At 35.6% G+C, this 19,474-nt stretch overlaps 1 protein-coding gene across 2 annotated transcripts in view; it reads right to left on the bottom strand.

Annotated features, from left to right (window-relative positions):
* Window positions 1-212: 212 nt before the first annotated feature.
* LOC145270456 (BTB/POZ domain-containing adapter for CUL3-mediated RhoA degradation protein 3-like) overlaps window positions 213-19,474 on the bottom strand; it is a 67,914-nt gene continuing 48,652 nt past the window's right edge. For both annotated transcript variants that reach the window (XM_080126091.1, XM_080126092.1), the window contains exons 5-6: window positions 18,109-18,307; window positions 213-546 (exon numbers count right to left, since the gene is read on the bottom strand). In XM_080126091.1, coding sequence (XP_079982217.1) covers window positions 361-546; window positions 18,109-18,307 — 385 coding nt within the window. In that variant the 3' untranslated portion in view covers window positions 213-360. The remainder of the gene's footprint in view (window positions 547-18,108; window positions 18,308-19,474) is intronic.

Here is a 19,474-nt window from a genome sequence, read left to right as displayed (position 1 = left end):
GGGGAGGGATCAGTACAGAGCTACAGATGACCATGGAACGACCACTGTGGGGGATATGTATACCCTCGTATGGAGGAGATGCGAATGGAGTAGGGGATACAGATAGGGAGATGGTATAACCTTTTTTTTTTTAATTTTTTTTTTCGATATTTTTATTTTTTTAATGTCTTGATTAAACTGCACAAGAACCAAAACAAGACGTTAAGACGATATTAGTTGAGAGTTTTGGCATGAAAAACATTTTATTCAGAGTAAAAACATTTGAATCCAAGATTTTCTCACTCTTTCGTTCTCACATTTACACATGCCTCAACAGTTTTGTTTCGGACCCCCACATCCCCCCCCTCTTTGAAATGCATACTATTTCCGTCTTTGTTTGTCACGTTCATGCCGATCTTCTAGGTCGTCATCGCTATGGTAATTGCTCCCAGCACCACCGCCACTACGGGATCTTTGGACGAAATCTGTGCTGAAATCCTTGTCTGGGTTTTCATATCGGAGCACGTTCAGGCACTCCTCAAAAATTCTTGCTTCGGGAAAATCAACCTGAAAAAAAAAATAAATAAATAAAAATAAAATAAATAAATAAATAAAAAATTAAAAGAAATAAAATATATATATATATATTGTATGAAAGTAATGCTATATATAAAAAAGGCAATTTTATTAAAATTGATTATTTTATTTATATAACAATTTTATTTCAATTAATTGTTTTATTTTATTAAAATTATTTTATGAAAATTAATTTTATTTCAATTAATAATTCATTTATATTAATTATTTTATTCATATTATTTTATTTATATTAACTATTTTATTTAAATTAATTTATTTAAACAAACAATTTTATTTAAATCAAATTATTTTATTTAAATTAATCAAATATTTTACTTTATTTAAATCAATTATTTTATATATCATTCAAACACGGTAGTGTTTGATTATATGTTTAAGTGGCAGTTTTAGTTCATTTTTTCGATCAAATTTCAAACAAGTATTACAGTTTATAGATCACCTTCTCATCTATATTGTGACAAATAGTTTTTTTACAATTTTCCTTCAGTAAAACAAAAGTTATGATGAATTTACATATGTTCGAAATCATAAAAATACATAAGGTGAGCGACATTTTTTTATGGCTACCATGTTGCTTCAGCGACTACTGTTGCTACTAATTCACTACTGTCGCGAAAAGAGAAGTAACACGTGAAACAGACAGAATGAAAGACTGAAACGGAGATAATTGGGGAGATTTTATTGAAAGCAGACGAGTGCCGTACATTGTTATTACATATGTGTATGTTATGTTTATGGGGAAAAAAAATAAGACTGAAATTAAGCAAAGAAGAAGCGAATTTATTGTAAGCCTGGAAAAATCATGGATTACATAGAAAAATGCGAGCATGAAAAGTAATATGGTTAAGCTTAAACATGGAAAAGTAAAGGATTTGTTGTCAAAACCGGAAAAGAAAAGGACAAGGTATTCTAGTAAAAAATGTAATAAATTTATAACTTAAAATATTGCAGTATTAAAAATTGATTATATAATGTTATTACAATAGATAAATGCGAGCATGAAAGTAATATGGTTAAGCTTAAACATGGAAAAGTAAAGGACTAGTTATTAAAACTGGAATAGAAAAGGACAAGATATTCTAGTAAAAAATATAAATTTATAACTTAAAATATTGAAGCATTAAAATGAGTCATCGTGGTTCGCACAAATGGCTGGTCAGAAGTCCTGACTTAACGCCCTGCGACTTTTTTCTTTGGGGTTGGCTGAAAGAGCAAATCTACTCAATAAAAAATCGTATGTATTTTAAAATAACAAATTAATTTTCAACCACCCTGTTTACTAAACTAATGAACGTATCATCATGAATTATAAAAGAAATGCCTCCTATTTTTTTTTTTTAATTCCACCTAAATGGATCAGAGGGGATTTGCAAATTGCATTGTTATGATGACTGAACTTATGCATTAATGAACTGCAAGTTTCATCTCTCTGTTGCAGATATTGACAGTGTGAGACTAAGAAAACAACTCTTGTCGTGGACATGCCTCAGAAGCAGAGATGCGTCATTGAATTCCTGGCAAGAGCGAACCGAGAATGGTGGTGACTACGTAAAAAAATAAATTCTGAAGCACAAAGATTTGTTTGTTTTAATGATACCACTTCTGTCTTTGTAGCTCTTTAACTTTTGGAGTTAAAAAAAAAATAGGAGGCTTTACTTTTGGAACGACCCACGTATATTCTAAAGATGAATACATTGTATTTTTTGTAAATGTTAACGGGATGTACACAAAGTTTTTTTTATTCATTTTATTTATCGGGGCTTCTGTATTTACCGACTTGCGGTTTCCTTAAAGTTGTTACAAGCTTGGTGCCTGCTAATTTCTCCCTTGATCCCAGATTTAATAATAACTGATAACTGGAAAATATTAATTGATATGCCATGATATGCAGAAAATAAATTCCCTAATGGTGGTGACTATGTAGGTCCCCTGTTCTTGTAAAAACTTTATGTAAACCGCGTTAGGTTTGTTTTTTTTTTTTTTTTGCTTGGTGCCTGCTAATTTCTCCCTTGATCCCAGATTTAATTAACTGATAACTGGAAAATATTAATTGATATGCAGAACATAAATTCCCTGAATTGTAATATACTGAGTAAACCAATACTATTTTTGTGAAGCAGTTTTGTACAAACAGAAGAGCTTTGAAAGAATAGGAGCTATTTCCGGTTTAAGCGTTTTTTTAGTACACTGACCAGAATATTTTTAGAATCAATTGTTCTGCTGACACCTAAATACATGATTAGATTAGTATTGCTATGTCGGAAACGGATGTGCGGATTTTGCTCATATTATTTTCGGTCGTGACAGAGAATTTGGACTATAAGTGGCCCATGTAGCGTTTGATTGAGTTTCATGCAAAGTTTGTGGCAAATTATTCTGCCTTGATGGATGCTGAGAAAATTATCTCCATACTTGTTTGTATTGAAGACTCAGATTTGTTCTGCATTTTTTTTGTTGTTGCCAAAATCATCAGAACCAGACAACCTTGCTACTAGAATTGATCTCTTTACGTGGGTAGGCGAATCTTTTTTTTAAGTATTTACAAGGTGGATTATATGTAGATCGATTTAACTATTAAAATAGCCCTAAACTCTACTGACAATAATCATATTGAAAACATTCTTTCGAAAATGGGTCTTAGTATTGCTACACACAATGTAGATACCACAATGTAGGTCCCCTGTTCTTGTAAGTAAGAAAAACATTAGATAAATAAAAATGAGATAGGATAGCCCGAGAATTCGAACCTGGGAAGCTAGGTTTGGAATTAAGATTCAGGAAGGAATTCCCATTGTTTAGTTTTAATGCAAAATAGCAGATATGTTTCTTTGAAAAGAAATTTGATGATTCAATTCTGTTTATGAAAATTGAATTGAAACAAGGTCAGTTAGAAAAATGAACAATAGCAAATTTCAACATATTGAATGGAACACGTACAAATCGTCTGAGCTCCAATCTCTCGCCCCCCTCTCCAATCTTTCACGAGAAACACCCGTTTGGCTGAAACTACTGTCAATAATTTTCCCCACTCTTTATCTGTGCTTAAATCCAAACGTAGATTCCATGAGCAGAGCTTCTTTCTCAGAAGTGCACGATTGTGGAACTCTCTTCCGTTTGCCTGTTTCCCACCTGACTACAACTTGGATGTCTTGAAGTCCAACATAAACAAACTCCTGACAAACCGCCCCCTTAAGTAAGACACTCTATCAAATCTCCAATACTAATGATTACTGTACACGCAATAACCCTTATCACTGAGTGGCCTCCGGGCCTTGATAAGTGGTGACCCCATGTAAAATAAAAGTAAAGGACTAGCTGTTTAAACTGGAATAGAAAAGGACAAGATATTCTAGTAAAAATATAATAAAGTTATTCTAGAAGTGTAAGACATTTTGAGTTTCAGAACAGTTTTAGGTGGTTCGCTGTTCCACACAAGTCCTGGGAGGGGACTTGTTTGTAGTAGACAGTTCCATAGACAAAATATTCTTAGCGTGTCGAAACCCGGGAAAGAACATGTGAAATTGCACCAGAAAAGGTTTAATATTTATGAAGCAATTCTGGTTTCTGATTGGTTTGTAGCAGAACGTGAATTAATTTGATTCATCAGTTCTTAGCAGCATCGTTTATAAATAGAATCGTCCGACTGTGTGGGATCATACCCCATTATAAGCCCAAAATATTGCAACAGTTATAACTTAAAATATTGCAGCATTAAGAATTGATTATATAATGTTATGAAATGAATTCAAAAAAAATTCTTAATGCTGCAACTAGTCCTTTACTTTTCCATGTTTAAGCTTAACCATATAAATTTTTATGCTCCCATTTTTCTATTGTAATCCATGATTTTTCCAGGCTTCCAGTAAATTCACTTGTTCTTTGTTTCATTTCAGTTTTACTTTTTATCCCTATGAACATAACATACACATATGTAATAACAACGTTCGGCACTCGTGTTGTAATTAAGTAAAAATGAGATAGGATAGACCGAGAATTCGAACCTGGGAAGCTAGGTTTGGAATTAAGATTCAGGAAGGAATTCCCATTGTTTAGTTTTAATGTAAAATAGCAGATATGTTTGTTTGAAAAGAAATTTGATGATTCAATTCTGTTTATGAAAATTTAATTGAAACAAGGTCAGTAAGAAAAACGAGCAATAGCAAATTTAAATATGTTGGTTGGTTGTTTTTGCTTTATGGCATATCAACCCTTTTCAGGTTATTTAATGCCGAATCCAGTTATTTTGAAGAAATTTTTTTTAATAGAATATATCTTTTGTTCAAGTCAGTTTCTATTTAACCCATAGTTGGGACCCTAACAGGTACTACCACTCTGGGTCAGAATGGACCTGGGAGCAATGGAAATTAAAGGGTAGCTCCACACTCCCCAAAGCCTACAAACTGGGGCCTCACCATCGGATATAGTTTAAGGTCATATCCAGGACCTAAATATGTTGGAAAATAGTTCAGGTCGAAAATAGGTTAGGAGAATTTGGTCTGCAGACGTGTGTGAACAGTGCATGTTTTAGCCACGCGAGTCAAGCACATTCTCGGACATGGTGAACGAGACATGTAAGGCATGTTCAGGCCATGGGATCGATCAAGCACGTTTTTGGCCATGCGATGACGTCACGGATGAAAAATGAATTCTAAATATAGGGCTAGTTTTAGACAGAGTCCGGGGAGAGAGTCAGACAGATGGAGAACAGGAGAGAGAGTCGGATCGGACGAATCCCCCTTTGGAAGCGAAGGGTTAGAAGTTGTAATCATGTGAGACTTTGAAATATTGGATGTCTTCATTGACCGGTCGAAGAAATAAAGGAGCATCATCATTTTGTAACTGAGTCTTGTGTTGTGTCATTCTAAACAAAGGAAAGTAAAGTGAAATTGTGTTCATATGAACTTTGTTCCAACACTCATCTTGATAATGAACATTGTATAAACCCCGTCTTTAAGTAATGTGTCTCTCCATCCTCTTAAGAAATGTGTCTTCCTCTCTATCAAGAAGTAATGAATGTCCTGTGATAAAAGAACTGATAACTCATCCCTCTCCTAAAATATCTGTTAAGAACCGATCCCTCCTATTCTAATATATGTGTTAAGAACCGATCCCTCCTCTTCTAAAATATGTGTTAAGAACCGATCCCTCCTCTTCTAAAATCTGTTAAGAACCGATCCCTCCTCTTCTAATATATGTGTTAAGAACCGATCCCTCCTCTTCTAATATATGTGTTAAGAACCGATCCCTCCTCTTCTAATATATGTGTTAAGAAGAAATATGTTATTAGAACCACAGGCTGTAAACTATATAAATGTCTCCTCTCTTCCATCTATCTCCCCTCATCCAATTGTATTACAAGTCCCCGTCTCCCTTTAAATGAGACCGATATATGTCTCTCCAATATGAACACTCAACAATATTCTCTCTCTCCTAAAAAGACCTCAGTATGCAACAAAGTTGGCTCAGGCTTGCGCAGACGCGGACAGAAATAACCGAAAAAGGTCGGCCAAGAGTTCCTCAATTTTTGGTTTGGTTTGGTTTGGTTTGGTTTTACGGCATATCAACCTTCTTTTTTTTTTTTTTGGTTATTTAATGCCGAATTCAGTTTTTTTTTTTTTGAATAGATATTTAAATTTAATCAGTGAGTCAAATCAGACTTTTTGTATCATTAGGTGATGTGCTTCCTTCCTTTTTTGGGGGTGGGGTGTAAAGTTGGATTGAATTAAAGTTATATTCTTTTATATATAGTTTGTTGGAGTTTATTTTTTTAAATAGTTCTTTCATATTGTTGACATGGTAATAATTTTGCCGGATATGCGCGAGATCGCCACAATCCAAAAGAAAGTGTTTTACTGTAAAAGGTTCTTGGCATGCAAAACATTCTGGAGGGTCTTCTTTTTTTAGCAGGAAGGAGTGGGTTATGTGCGTATGTCCTATGCGAATACGGGACAAAATCACTTCCTCTCTACGTGATCTTCTGGCATCTGGTAATCGTTCTTCTATTGTGGGCTTGATCTTGAAAAGTTTATTATTTGGACAGTTATTCCATCTTTCTTGCCATTTCTTCATAATCAGATTATTTATTTGTTGTTTGTAGTCAGAATGTGGAATTTTTATATTGCTTTTAAGGAGTTTTAAAGCATTTTTGGCAGCTATGTCAGCTTTTTCATTGCCCTGAATTCCAGAATGACTGGGGATCCAGCAGAATTTGATACTTTTGTTTTGTGAGAGAGTGTGTATTTTTTGTAGCAGTTTGATGAGTAGTGGGTTATTTAAATTTTTATTCTTTAAGGATTCGAGTACCGATAGGGAGTCTGAAAAAATTATAAATTTGTTGTGGGTAAGGTCAGTGATGAGATCTAGTGCCATATCTAAGGCTGTGGCTTCGGCACTAAAAATTGAGGCATGGTCTGGTAGTCGCTTCTGTAAGGTAATGTTAGTGGATACGACTCCGCATCCGGTTTTGTTGCTGTCTTTGGGCCCATCTGTGTATATGTGCTGATGGTTTGGGTATTTTTCCTGAATGATAAGGAGTTTTTCTTGATAGGTTAGTGGATGGGTTTGATTTTTTGGGAGGTTATTTAATTCAAGGATGATTTCAGGGTATTTTAGTAGCCAGGGTGGAAGGCTTAGTTGGTTGACATTATGGATATTGGTGATTGCGATACCTGCATCTTCTACTAGTGGTTTTGTACGGAGCCCAAAAGGTTTTATAGCTTTTACTTTTTGGTAATATAGATTTTGATAATTTGGATTGAAGGTACAGTTAGAGGTTGGATTTGTTGGCTGTGATTTTTCTCTATCATAGAGCGAGTAATCTAGTGAGTTTGCAATGCAGTTGTAAGCAGGATTTTCTGGGCAAGAGAGAATTTTGGTCAGGTATTGCAAGGCTAGTTTGTTGCGTCGAATTGATAATGGGGGTTCATTGGCTTCTGCATAGAGACTATCGATGGGGGAAGTTCGGAAGGCTCCCAGCGCAAGTCTGAGGCCCTGATGTTGAACGGTGTCCAATATCTTTATATACGACTTTCTGGTGGCACCGTAAATGAAGCTACCATAGTCTAGTTTCGATCGCACTAGTGACCTATATAACTTTAATAGGGTTTGTCTGTCCGCTCCCCAATCTGTGTGGGCAATGACCCGCATTAGCTGTAGGGTTTTATTACATTTATTTTTAAGATGTTTTATATGAGGGATGAATGTAAGTTTTTTGTCTAGTATTAACCCTAAGAATTTATGTTCATTTACAACAGGAATCGGAATATCATTTAGTTTTAAAAGAGGATCTGGGTGCAGTTTTCTTAGTTGACAAAAGTGCATACATTTTGTTTTGTTAATGGAAAATTTGAAGCCATTCTTAATTGTCCATTTTTTTATTTTGTCAATGCATTGTTGAAGTTGACGCTCAATTATATGGATATGTCTTGAGCTATATGCAATTAAAAAATCATCAACATATAGAGAGCAATCCACGCCTTCGTTTATGCATCCAACAATACTGTTAATTTTTAGGCTGAATAATGTTACCGACAAAATACTTCCCTGTGGAACTCCCGTTTCCTGTTCTTTGATGTCCGATAGGCATGTTCCTACACGGACATTGAATAGTCTATTATTTATGAAGTTGTTGATGAAGATGGGTAGTCTTCCTTTCACTCCAGCTTCTTTGAGATCTTTCATGATGCCATACCTCCATGTGGTATCGTACGCCTTTTCAAGATCAAAGAAAATAGCAGTCATATGCTTTTTTTTGTATAAATGAATTTCTGATGAAAGTTTCTAAACGAATTAAATGGTCTGTTGTGCTACGATGTTTTCGGAAGCCACACTGAAAATTAGTTATTATTTTATTTGTTTCCAGAAACCAAATTAACCTGGTGTTGACCATTCTCTCCATGATCTTACACACACAGCTTGTTAGAGCTATGGGGCGATAATTGGAGGGGTCAGATGCATCCTTTCCTGGTTTTGGTATAGGAATGACTGTGGCTTGTTTCCATATGGCTGGAAGATTGCCATTGAGCCAGATGTCATTATAAATAGAAAGTAAATACTTTAATGGTTCATCTGGTAGTTGTTTTAGAAATTCATACGTTATTTTATCAGGTCCCTCAGCCGTGTTGTTGGCTTTTTTTAATGAATCCTTTAGTTCATGGATAGTAAAAGGTTTGTTGTATTCTTCCTCATTATTACTTTTAAAGTTCAGTTTGTTTTTTTCTGATTCCTGTTTAAAGATCTGGAATTTTTTATCATAATTTTTAGAAGATGAATTATTTGCAATAGTATCTGCAAGCAGGTTTGCCATGTCCTCTTTTTTAGTTATTTTACTATTGTTTATACAGAGGTGGTTGACAGGGGGACTGGTGTTTTTTCCTGATATTTTCTGAATCATATTCCATACAGTTTTGTCTTTGGTGGTGTTATTGATTTTAGACACAAAATTCTTCCATGATTCCCTTTTGGCTTCGTTTATTGTTCGGCGTGCTTTAGCCCTGCATATTTTAAAGTTGTTTAAATTCTGAGTAGTTGGTTGATTGTTGAATTTTCTTAATGCAGCACATCGTAGCCTGATAGCCTTTTTACAGTCATTATTAAACCAGGGACGATTATACTTGGTTGATGATTTTGTTTTAGGAATACATTCTTCTGCTATTGAGATAATGGTATCTGTAAAGTGAGTGATTGGGTCTTTCTCACATTTTTCAGGTAGGAGTTTGTGTTTGCATAGTAATTTGAATTCATTCCAGTTAGCTTTTTTAAGGTTCCAACGAGGAATTTTTGAGATTATTTCAGGACCAAAATGTTCTAAAGTTATTGGGAAGTGGTCACTTCCACAGGTATCTATATGCACTGTCCAATTGTAATCTATAAAGATACTAGGATCACTTATAGAGAGGTCAATTGCTGAGGACGAATTTGTAGCGGAGTGAATAAACGTTGGTTTTTTGTTGTTATGTATGCATAGATTGTTGTTGTTGATAATATTTTCTATAGTGATTCCTTTTCTATCTGTGTTTGAGCATCCCCAACTAACATTATGACTATTAAAATCGCCTAATAATAAGAAGGGGCGAGGGAGTTGGTTGATGAGTTTTTCTATTTCGGTTTCATCTATGGGGTCGTTTGGAGGCAGATAAATGGAGCAAATTGTGACCGTTCTATGTAGGGTGGCTGTGACAGCAATTGCCTGTAAGTTAGTTTGTAGATTTATTTGGCTTTGTGCCGTGTTTTTGTTAATGAGAATGGATGTTCCTCCTGAAGCTCTATTTGGGTTATTTGTTGTATAGTTGTATTCGGTAAAACTTTGAAGATTGATATTTTCAGATGGTTTTAAAAAGGTTTCTTGTAGGCATATTATTGTGGGACATAGATCGGATATCAGTAGAAGTAATTCATTCCGGTTGGCTTTTATACCTCTGCAATTCCATTGGATTATTTTGTTGGCCATAGTTTAGATTTTATATATTTGATTTCCCTTTTGTCTTGGGAATAGGGGTGTTTTCTTTTTTATGGGGGTTTAGAAGTTTTGTCTTCTATTTCCATTGTTTCCAAGGTTTTAAATTTATTTTGGTCTGTAGTTCTTGTATTTGAATCATTGGACTGTTTCATGTGCGTTTGAGCACTTGTGAGCTTTTTATCATTGGTAGATTCGGTTTCTGTTTCCATGGCTTCTGGTTCTTTGTGTTCAATTGGTTTGTTAGCTTTTATGCTTGATTTATCTCTGCTTTTAGATGTTGAGCGAGATCGTGGTTTGGTTTTTGTGGGGCTGGTTTTCTTTGAGGAATTTTTCCCATTTATTGTTCTTGTCTGTTCGGATGTTTTTGGAGAATCTTTATTTTTTTGCTTGTTGTTATCTGTTTTTATATTAGAACTCTTGTGGGGGATTAAGGGACTCTCCTTATTGTTGGTATTCTGCTCTTCAGAGTTCTCGATCTCCAATATCTTAAAGCTATTGGAGAGGGGAATTTGTGGGTTTATTTGTAGTTTTTGTTTAGTTAAGTTTGGTTCTGGTTTGTTTTTTTGGATTTGTTTCTGGTCTACTGGGTGTGGCGTTTGGATTTTTGGTTCCAGTGAGTTTTTTTTCATTTCTTCAATTGTATTTATCAATATTTTGATTTGGTTGGTGAGGTCTTGGATTTTAATATCGAGGTTTGTTGTGCAATAATTGTCATTGTGTTTATTTGTGTTGGGAATATTCTTTTTGGTTATTTCGGAATATTTAGCTGTTATTGCCTTTTTCCTCGCTTCTGGGTAGATGATGTTTAATGAGTGTTTAATTTTAACAATTTCTTTTTCTTTTTTCCAGATTTCACAGTCTTTGGAGTAGGCACTGTGATTTTCTGTACAATTGGCACATTTATAAGTTTTTTGACAGTTGATATGATTGTCGTTTTCTCCACACCTTCCACAAACTGGCTGGCGTGTACATCGGTCCTGATGATGACCAAACTTTTGACATTTAAAGCAACGCAGTGGGTTGGGGATGTATGGTTCGACTCTTAGTTTCTCATAGGCTATTTTTATTTCTTGTGGAATTTTTTGTTGGTAAAAGGTTAATATATATGAGTGTGTGTTTATCATTTCTCCATTTTTTTTAATTTGAATTCTTCTGACATCCGTTACATTTTGTTCTTTTAGATTTGAACGGATTTCGTCGATGGAGCAAAGTGAAAGTTCAGGGCTTTTCACAACTCCTTTGCATATGTTTAGTGTTTTGTGAGGGTACGTTTTTATTTTTATATTGTCAAAATGTTTCCATTTTAAAAGTTCATCTGCCTGTGTTTTGGTAAGAATTTCTATCAAAAGATTACCATTTCTTAATTTTTTCACTAGTTTAGGTTTGACCCTTTCTGATAGTATTTTTTCTATCTTGAAGGGGGAGAGTTTGGTTAAAAGCACTTCTCCAATAGATTCCATTACTATGAAGTTTGGATAGTTATCAGATTCCTCATTCGTGTCACTGTCCGAACTGTCTAAAAATCTTTTTTTACTTGGGTTTTTATAACTCATATTGGGTTCGTTTTTTTTTAATTCATCATCCCTGCTCCCCACCCACCTTGGAGCCCTACTTGGGATGCGCACAGGGGGGAAGCCCATTCGCCTTGGCTACAACAGGGTTACAGGTATGATATACTTGTACATAATGTAGGCTTCGAGCACTCGTGTATCTTAATTTCTCCCATCCAAGTAAAATATGGGAAAGATCAGAGAAAAACATCCATGTCTAGTCCTTGTTCACTATATACAATTGACCCTCAGCCACCGCTTTCACCACTTGTTTGGGGATCAGTATTGATGGGGAAGTGTTGTGTATTATTTAGATTTGATGTAGATTGTATGCGTATAAGTGGTGAGCTAGACGTGACCAGCCGATTGATCGGATCGGGCCTCTCCGATCGCCCGTCTGGCCCAGTACGAGGCCAAAGTGGAGTGTTGCAACTGATACCTTTATTTCCCTAGGTATCAGTTGCTCAGCCACCAGGATCCTTTTTGTAGACATTACGGGATGCCACCTACGGCCAACAGGTGGCCCCATTGAGGGACTTTTACTCTCTGCAAGGGGGCAGTCAGTGTATTCTAATGCCCCACTGACGGGGTTGGGAAGTAGGAAAAAAAAAAAAAAAAAAAAAAAAAAGAAGGGAAGGGGGCTGTTGTTTTTGTTTTTGTTTTTGCAGAACATAATTAAGTTTTACAAAAGAGAATAGGAAACAAAAACGGAAAATCGATGTAGGTGCATTTCGTCTCAGGAAGCCAATAGACAGCCTGATCTGGTAGCACCAGTCAATTTTTGGAACAAACGCGCTATCTGTTTTAGCTAATATGAATCTATGATGGCTTTTTTTTTTATAAATAGGAAGAAATAAGAAATTAATTTTAGTTGCGCAGGTTAGAGTTACGGGGTTAGGGTTAGAGTTACGGGGTTAGGGTTAGAGTTACGGGGGTTAGGGTAAGAGTTACGGGGCTTAGGGTTAGAGTTACGGGGGTTAGGGTAAGAGTTACGGGGGTTAGGGTAAGAGTTACGGGGGTTAGGGTTAGAGTTACGGGGTTAGGGTAAGAGTTACGGGGTTAGGGTTAAAGTTACGGGGTTAGGGTTAAAGTTACGGGGTTAGGGTTAAAGTTACGGGGTTAGGGTTAAATACATGTTTGTAATTTTATTTATCATATTACCCTATTTTTACTGTTCATCATTAACTGCTTCCGTTTATTCCCGCTAGCAGTAGAACACACTTGCAAAACTTTATGGACACCTAGAAATTCCTTCTTTTTTTTTTTCCTTTTTTTAGTGTATATTTTAATCACATAAATTATCTAATATATAAACAGCTGTCTGTCTGTCTCCATATTTTTCAACTCTATTTCCTCTAAAACTAAAAGCTGCAAATGAAGAATAACTAATGTTCAAAATCAACTTCAATGTTCTCATTGTTTAAATGGTCCCGAGCAACGCCGGGTAGCCCCGCTAGTTTTAATCACATAAATTATCTAATATATAAACAGCTGTCTGTCTGTCTCCATATTTTACAACTGCAAATGAAGAGGGCATAAATAAAGATCTGGCAAGAGGTAAGTTAGTTTGAAAGTTAATTTTTGAAAAGCCGTCCAATGTGTGCCAGCATGTAAAACAAACGATGATGATGATGATGCTGTATACCAAGTTCTATTCTGATGACAATGATGATGACTTTGCAAAATCTTTTCCTTATCTAAACCCTCCAAAACTGAGGCTCGATTCATGCAAGATGGTCTAACCCTAACCCGAAGCGTTACAGTATTTTAATGTTTGGTACATTTCAAGTTAGGAAACCAGTCAGGAGGTGGTGGGGGAGATAGAAAGAGAAAGGCGAAATTGAAAGAGGGAGAAAGGGGGGAAAAGGTTTTTTTTTTTGTTTTTTACACAGGCATCACCACATTATCAAGGCCAAGAGGCCACTCAAGGATAAGGGTTAAAGAGTGTACAGTAGAAATTGGACAATATAGTAATCATTAGTAATGGAAATTCGGTAAATTTGATAACTTATATGGAACGGCTCATCAATAACTTATTTACGTTAGACTTGAACACAATCATATTGTAGTCAGCCGGAAAGCAGGAAAACGGAAGACAATTCCACAGGCGTGCAGTTCTAAGAAAGAAGCTTTGTTCATGGAATCTATGTTTAGGTTTAGGCACAGATAAAGAGTGGGGGGAATTATTGATAGTGTTTTCAACTAGACGAGTGTTTCTTGTGAAAGTTTGGCGAGGGGGGACCATAGACTGAAGCTCAGTCGAACACTTTCCATGAAAATAACGATACATCAGAGACAAACTCGCAACATCTCTTCTGTGAGTTATTTTGGAAATAGTATTCATGTTGCATTCAGTTCTTTATATCTTGAAATATTTATTTGTAGAGTTTGGTTTGGTTGTTTTGTTTTATGGCATATCAACCCTTTTTCGGGTTATTTAATGCCGAATCCATTTATTTTGGAAATGGTATTCATGTTGTATCCAGTTATTTTGTCGAAGGTTTTTATTATTCAAGCTTTTTGTATCTTCAATTGCTAGTTTGTAGTGTTTGGTTTGGTTGTTTTGTTTTATGGCATATCAACCCTTTTTCGGGTTATTTAATGCCGAATCCATTTATTTTTGAAATGCTATTCATGTTGTATCCAGTTATTTTGTCGAAGGTTTTTATTATTCAAGCTTTTTGTATCTTCAATTGCTAGTTTGTAGTGTTTGGTTTGGTTGTTTTGTTTTATGGCATATCAACCCTTTTTCGGGTTATTTAATGCCGAATCCATTTATTTTGGAAATGGTATTCATGTTGTATCCAGTTATTTTGTCGAAGGTTTTTATTATTCAAGCTTTTTGTATCTTCAATTGCTAGTTTGTAGTGTTTGGTTTGGTTGTTTTGTTTTATGGCATATCAACCCTTTTTCGGGTTATTTAATGCCGAATCCATTTATTTTGGAAATGGTATTCATGTTGTATCCAGTTATTTTGTCGAAGGTTTTTATTATTCAAGCTTTTTGTATCTTCAATTGCTAGTTTGTAGTGTTTGGTTTGGTTGTTTTGTTTTATGGCATATCAACCCTTTTTCGGGTTATTTAATGCCGAATCCATTTATTTTGGAAATGGTATTCATGTTGTATCCAGTTATTTTGTCGAAGGTTTTTATTATTCAAGCTTTTTGTATCTTCAATTGCTAGTTTGTAGTGTTTGGTTTGGTTGTTTTGTTTTATGGCATATCAACCCTTTTTCGGGTTATTTAATGCCGAATCCATTTATTTTGGAAATGGTATTCATGTTGTATCCAGTTATTTTGTCGAAGGTTTTTATTATTCAAGCTTTTTGTATCTTCAATTGCTAGTTTGTAGTGTTTGGTTTGGTTGTTTTGTTTTATGGCATATCAACCCTTTTTCGGGTTATTTAATGCCGAATCCATTTATTTTGGAAATGGTATTCATGTTGTATCCAGTTATTTTGTCGAAGGTTTTTATTATTCAAGCTTTTTGTATCTTCAATTGCTAGTTTGTAGTGTTTGGTTTGGTTGTTTTGTTTTATGGCATATCAACCCTTTTTCGGGTTATTTAATGCCGAATCCATTTATTTTGGAAATGGTATTCATGTTGTATCCAGTTATTTTGTCGAAGGTTTTTATTATTCAAGCTTTTTGTATCTTCAATTGCTAGTTTGTAGTGTTTGGTTTGGTTGTTTTATAGTGGATTTTATCGTTTTTGTTGCCTGCCCTGCAGAACATGAATGAGTTTTACAATGGGAGAGAGAGAAAAGGGTTACAGTATTAATGTTTTGCAGACATAAACATAATTAAGTGTAGTAAAAAAAAAAAAAAAAAATCGTGCAAACCTTTTACCACTGGCAACGCCCGCTTCAGAGAGTGAAAGAAGAAGAGAATGGCCACTGCGTCTATTTATAGACTAGAGATCATGGGAAGAGTATGCAAATAACTTTGGACGGTTTTGTCCTATAAAAAGCTTGTATTTGGGAGAGAGGGTGTCTTTTGTTTGGCAGAAGCAATTGCTGTCAGAAGTGCATTGGACTGCAGGATTGAAGAGTGAAGATTGAGTTGTGGGGTCATTGTATTTAACCACATTAAGTTTTGCAAAAAAAAAAGAAGAAAACCAAAAAGCATCAATGTTAGATGCATTTCGTCTCAGGATTGGTTGGTTGGTTGTTTTTGTTTTACGGCATATCAACCCTTTTTGGGTTATTTAATGCCGAATCCCAAGATTCTGAAGAAAAATTTTTTTAATAGAATATATTTTTCGTTTTCAAATCAGTTTCTATTAAACCCATAGTTGGGACTCTAACAAGTACTACCACTCCAGGTCAGAGTGGACCTGGGAGCAACGGTAATTGAAAGGTGGCTCCACACTCCCCAAAGCCCGCAAACTGGGGCCTCACCACTGGATATAGTTTAAGGTCATATCCAGGACCTCGTCTCAGGAAGCCAATATCTTCAGATGGACTGATCTGGTAGCACCAGGAAATTTGTTCCCTCAGGAAGTGGGGGAGATAGAAAGAGAAAGGGGAAGAAAGAAAAGGGTGGGTTGTTGTTTTTTTTGTTTTTGCAGAACATAATTAAGTTTTGCAAAGTACATTTCATCTCAGGAAGCCAATATCTTCAGACAGCCTGATCTGGTCGCACTGAAAGACAAACATTTTAAAGACATTTTATTCGTTTTCATGTTTCGTGCCTTTCAGGGTTTTATGCAAGTAAGATTGAATATTTTCCCCATTTTCTTCCTAATCATTTGTTGCTACCGTTTGGACGATATATTTAACTTTGTCACACCAGTCGATAGAACTAATTCTTGAATTGTTTCTTAATTAGAGACCCTTTCTTACATATGTTTTTATTTTTATTTTCGTAATTGTTATTTAAGGTTAATTTTTTAACCATTACTTTGGGAAGCAAAAGCAACTGGTTTTTTATTCCTTGAATAAAATTTGGACTAAAAGGATTACAGTATCAATGTTATATGATATGATTGCCTTTGAGAGCGGTCAGGCTCCCCATCAGGGGGCTTAGGGCCCCCCGAGGCACCTCGTAAAGCTGGCAATTAGGCTGATATTAACTATTAAGCATTATTGGGTGCCCGGATATCAGCGGGCAACCCATCTGAAAAGAAGAATCAAGTTTATTAAACTTTTGTGAAAACACACATATATTTTTATTGTTTTCAAAAATGACAAGTGATGTCATTTTTGAAAGCTAGAAAGAAATTCCTATCTCAAGGATGTTTGGCTGTTGAGTGCTGGAAGGGGTCAAAGTATTAACCTTTCAAGAGCGTCTGGAGTTTTGCTGACAGTTTGCAGAGTTGCACACCCGCATGAGATTGGGGGATTCCCCTGGCGCAGTGGACGTGCAAATTGATGATTGGTCGAGAGGGTACCCTTAACCCGATACCTTTGTATAAAAAAGGAGGTGTCACGCTAAAAGGGCCAGATTAATCCAGACCTCGGGAGAGAGAACCTAACCAAGAGATATCACCCCCTACCTATCCGTCGCCACCACCGCTAACCCGAGAGAATAAGTTAAACGAGTGTTTCCTGAAATGAAAACAGACTGATATTTGTACATGTGTAACACTTTGTAACTTTTTACTGCATTTGTCAGTGGTGAAAACAACGATTCCTGTGGTGAGAGAATCTTAAAGAGTTCTCTCGGAAGAGGCGATTCCGACACGCAAGGGAACCTGCCAGAGACCTCCCGACAGCCCAACCAGTGATGAGACCAACAACTCCGGCAGCGAGAGAATCTTATGAAGGTCTCTCAGAAGAAAGATGATCATGACTTTTGTGATTTGAACGGGGTCAAGGGTTACAGTTAGGAAACGAGTCAGAAAGTGGGGGGTTGGTTGGTTGGTTGTTTTTGTTTCACGGCATATAAACCCTTTTCGGGTTATTTAATGCCGGATCCAAAGATTTTGAAGAAAAATTTTTTTAATACAATATATTTGTTGCTTTCACGTCGGTTTCTATTTAACCCATAGTTGGGACCCTAACAGGTACTATCACTCCGGGTCAGAGTGAACCTGGGAGCAATGGTAATTAAAGGGTGGCTCCACACTCCCCAAAGCCTACATGCTGGGGCCTTCCACTGGATATAATTTAAGGTCATATCCAGGACCCCCATTGAAGGGCTTTTACCCTCTGCAGGGGGGGGGGCAGTCGGCGTATTCTAATGCCCCAGTGACAGTGCCGAAAGTGGGGGGAGATAGAAAAGGAAAGAGGAAATGGGGGGGAAGGTGGGTTGTTTTTGTTTTTGCAGAACATAATTAAGTTTTGCAAAAGGAAATAGAAAAACAAAAACCATCAATGTTAGCTGCATTTCGTCTCGGGAAGTCAATATCTTCAGACAGCCCGATCTGGTAGCACCAGCAATTCTCACAAACCATATTTCACTTCCACACATCACAGTGCGCACATAATGATAACGCTCTGCTGGTTAGTAATGGCAGAGGTTCACCAAACATCCACCATCCTAACTCCGTTGGTGTTGAAATACATACAATATACGGTACCTTTGTGTGCTTCTTGTCGGTTCCATAGACAATGGAAGTGCAGCAGACCTCACCAACTTTCTGGGAATGGGTGTAGAAATACCAGCAGCAAATCTCCACGGTGCCGATGACGTCTTTGATTAGAAGAATTCTTTTACTGAATTGGTGCGAGAGTTTGTCGAATAGTTCAATGTTCTTCAGAAAATGGTCGTCGGAATTGCTGGGATCGAGAGAAAAATAAATTATTAAAATTAATATTTAGTTTTATTTCAAAAAACAAAAAAGAATCATTTTGGTAAATTTAATTGTAATTCTTATTTTATTATATATATATATATATATATATATAAGCAGAATTAAACCACCATACTTGATTTTTGCCTTTTAAACTTGAATTCAAACTATTATTACCACACAAGTAGAAAGACCAAGTTGGTAGGATCTAACCCGAAGCCCTGAGGCGAAGTTTGAAAATAAAATCGGCCAGCAAGAATGAGTTACTGAAAGATGTTTGAATTTATTTAAGTAAGAAGAGAACTGACGTCAAGTGGAAGGTGTAGAAATTTATTTTAATTATGACTAATGTTTGTGCAAAATTTTACCTCTATAATAGTCTCTGGAAATCCGTTCTGGCAAAAATTTACTTTTACTATGACTAATGTTTGTGCAAAAAATTTTTTTTAAATTCAATGCGTTGTTATTGGGAAAAGTGCATACAAACGAACAGACAAATGGACAAACAAGAATGTCGGGGGGGGGGGAAATAAATATTAAGCTTTCATTTTTGAAAAAAATACACCATGAAAATATTTTAAAAAATAAAAGTAGGTATCCCAAACTGGCCTAGTTTAGGTGCGAAAACTAGTAAATAACGTAAAATTTCCCTTAACTTCAACTTGCGATATCTCGTGTGTTTTTTGGGTTATTTTGATATGGTTTTAATTTAAATAAAATTTAATCTTTTGTCTTTATAGATATATAATTCTTTTTCTTGTGTCTTTAATAGTGTTTTTTTTTCAGGATTTTTCAAGTTATGCCTCTAATTTTGGTAAATGTCGCTTTATTTTTTACACAAAAAAAATGTTGATGTTTTTCAAATTTGTTGCGCTTCATATTGTGAGTCTCTAAGTATATAAAAATGGTATCATTTTAAAGAAAAAAGGTCACTTAATAACATGGTGAGGCTATTAAACGGTTATAAGTGGTTTTTCTAAAAAAAAAATCCAACTTGAAAACTTCAGTGAAAGAAACATGAAAGAAATTTTATAGTAAGAATTCCGAAAAAGGCATCGTTTTGTAGAGGAATATCTCCTCTTTAATAATCTGTTGGTGTCATGTTTATGGCCCCATAAATCAAGGAGCGCACACTAATAAAAGTTGGGGTACC

Source organism: Euprymna scolopes, chromosome 46 (genome assembly GCF_053919585.1).
Source record: "Euprymna scolopes isolate OS-2025 chromosome 46, ASM5391958v1, whole genome shotgun sequence".
NCBI lineage: Eukaryota > Metazoa > Mollusca > Cephalopoda > Sepiida > Sepiolidae > Euprymna > Euprymna scolopes.
Note: the sequence above shows the minus strand (reverse complement) of the source record. Positions and strands in the feature narration are given on the sequence as shown.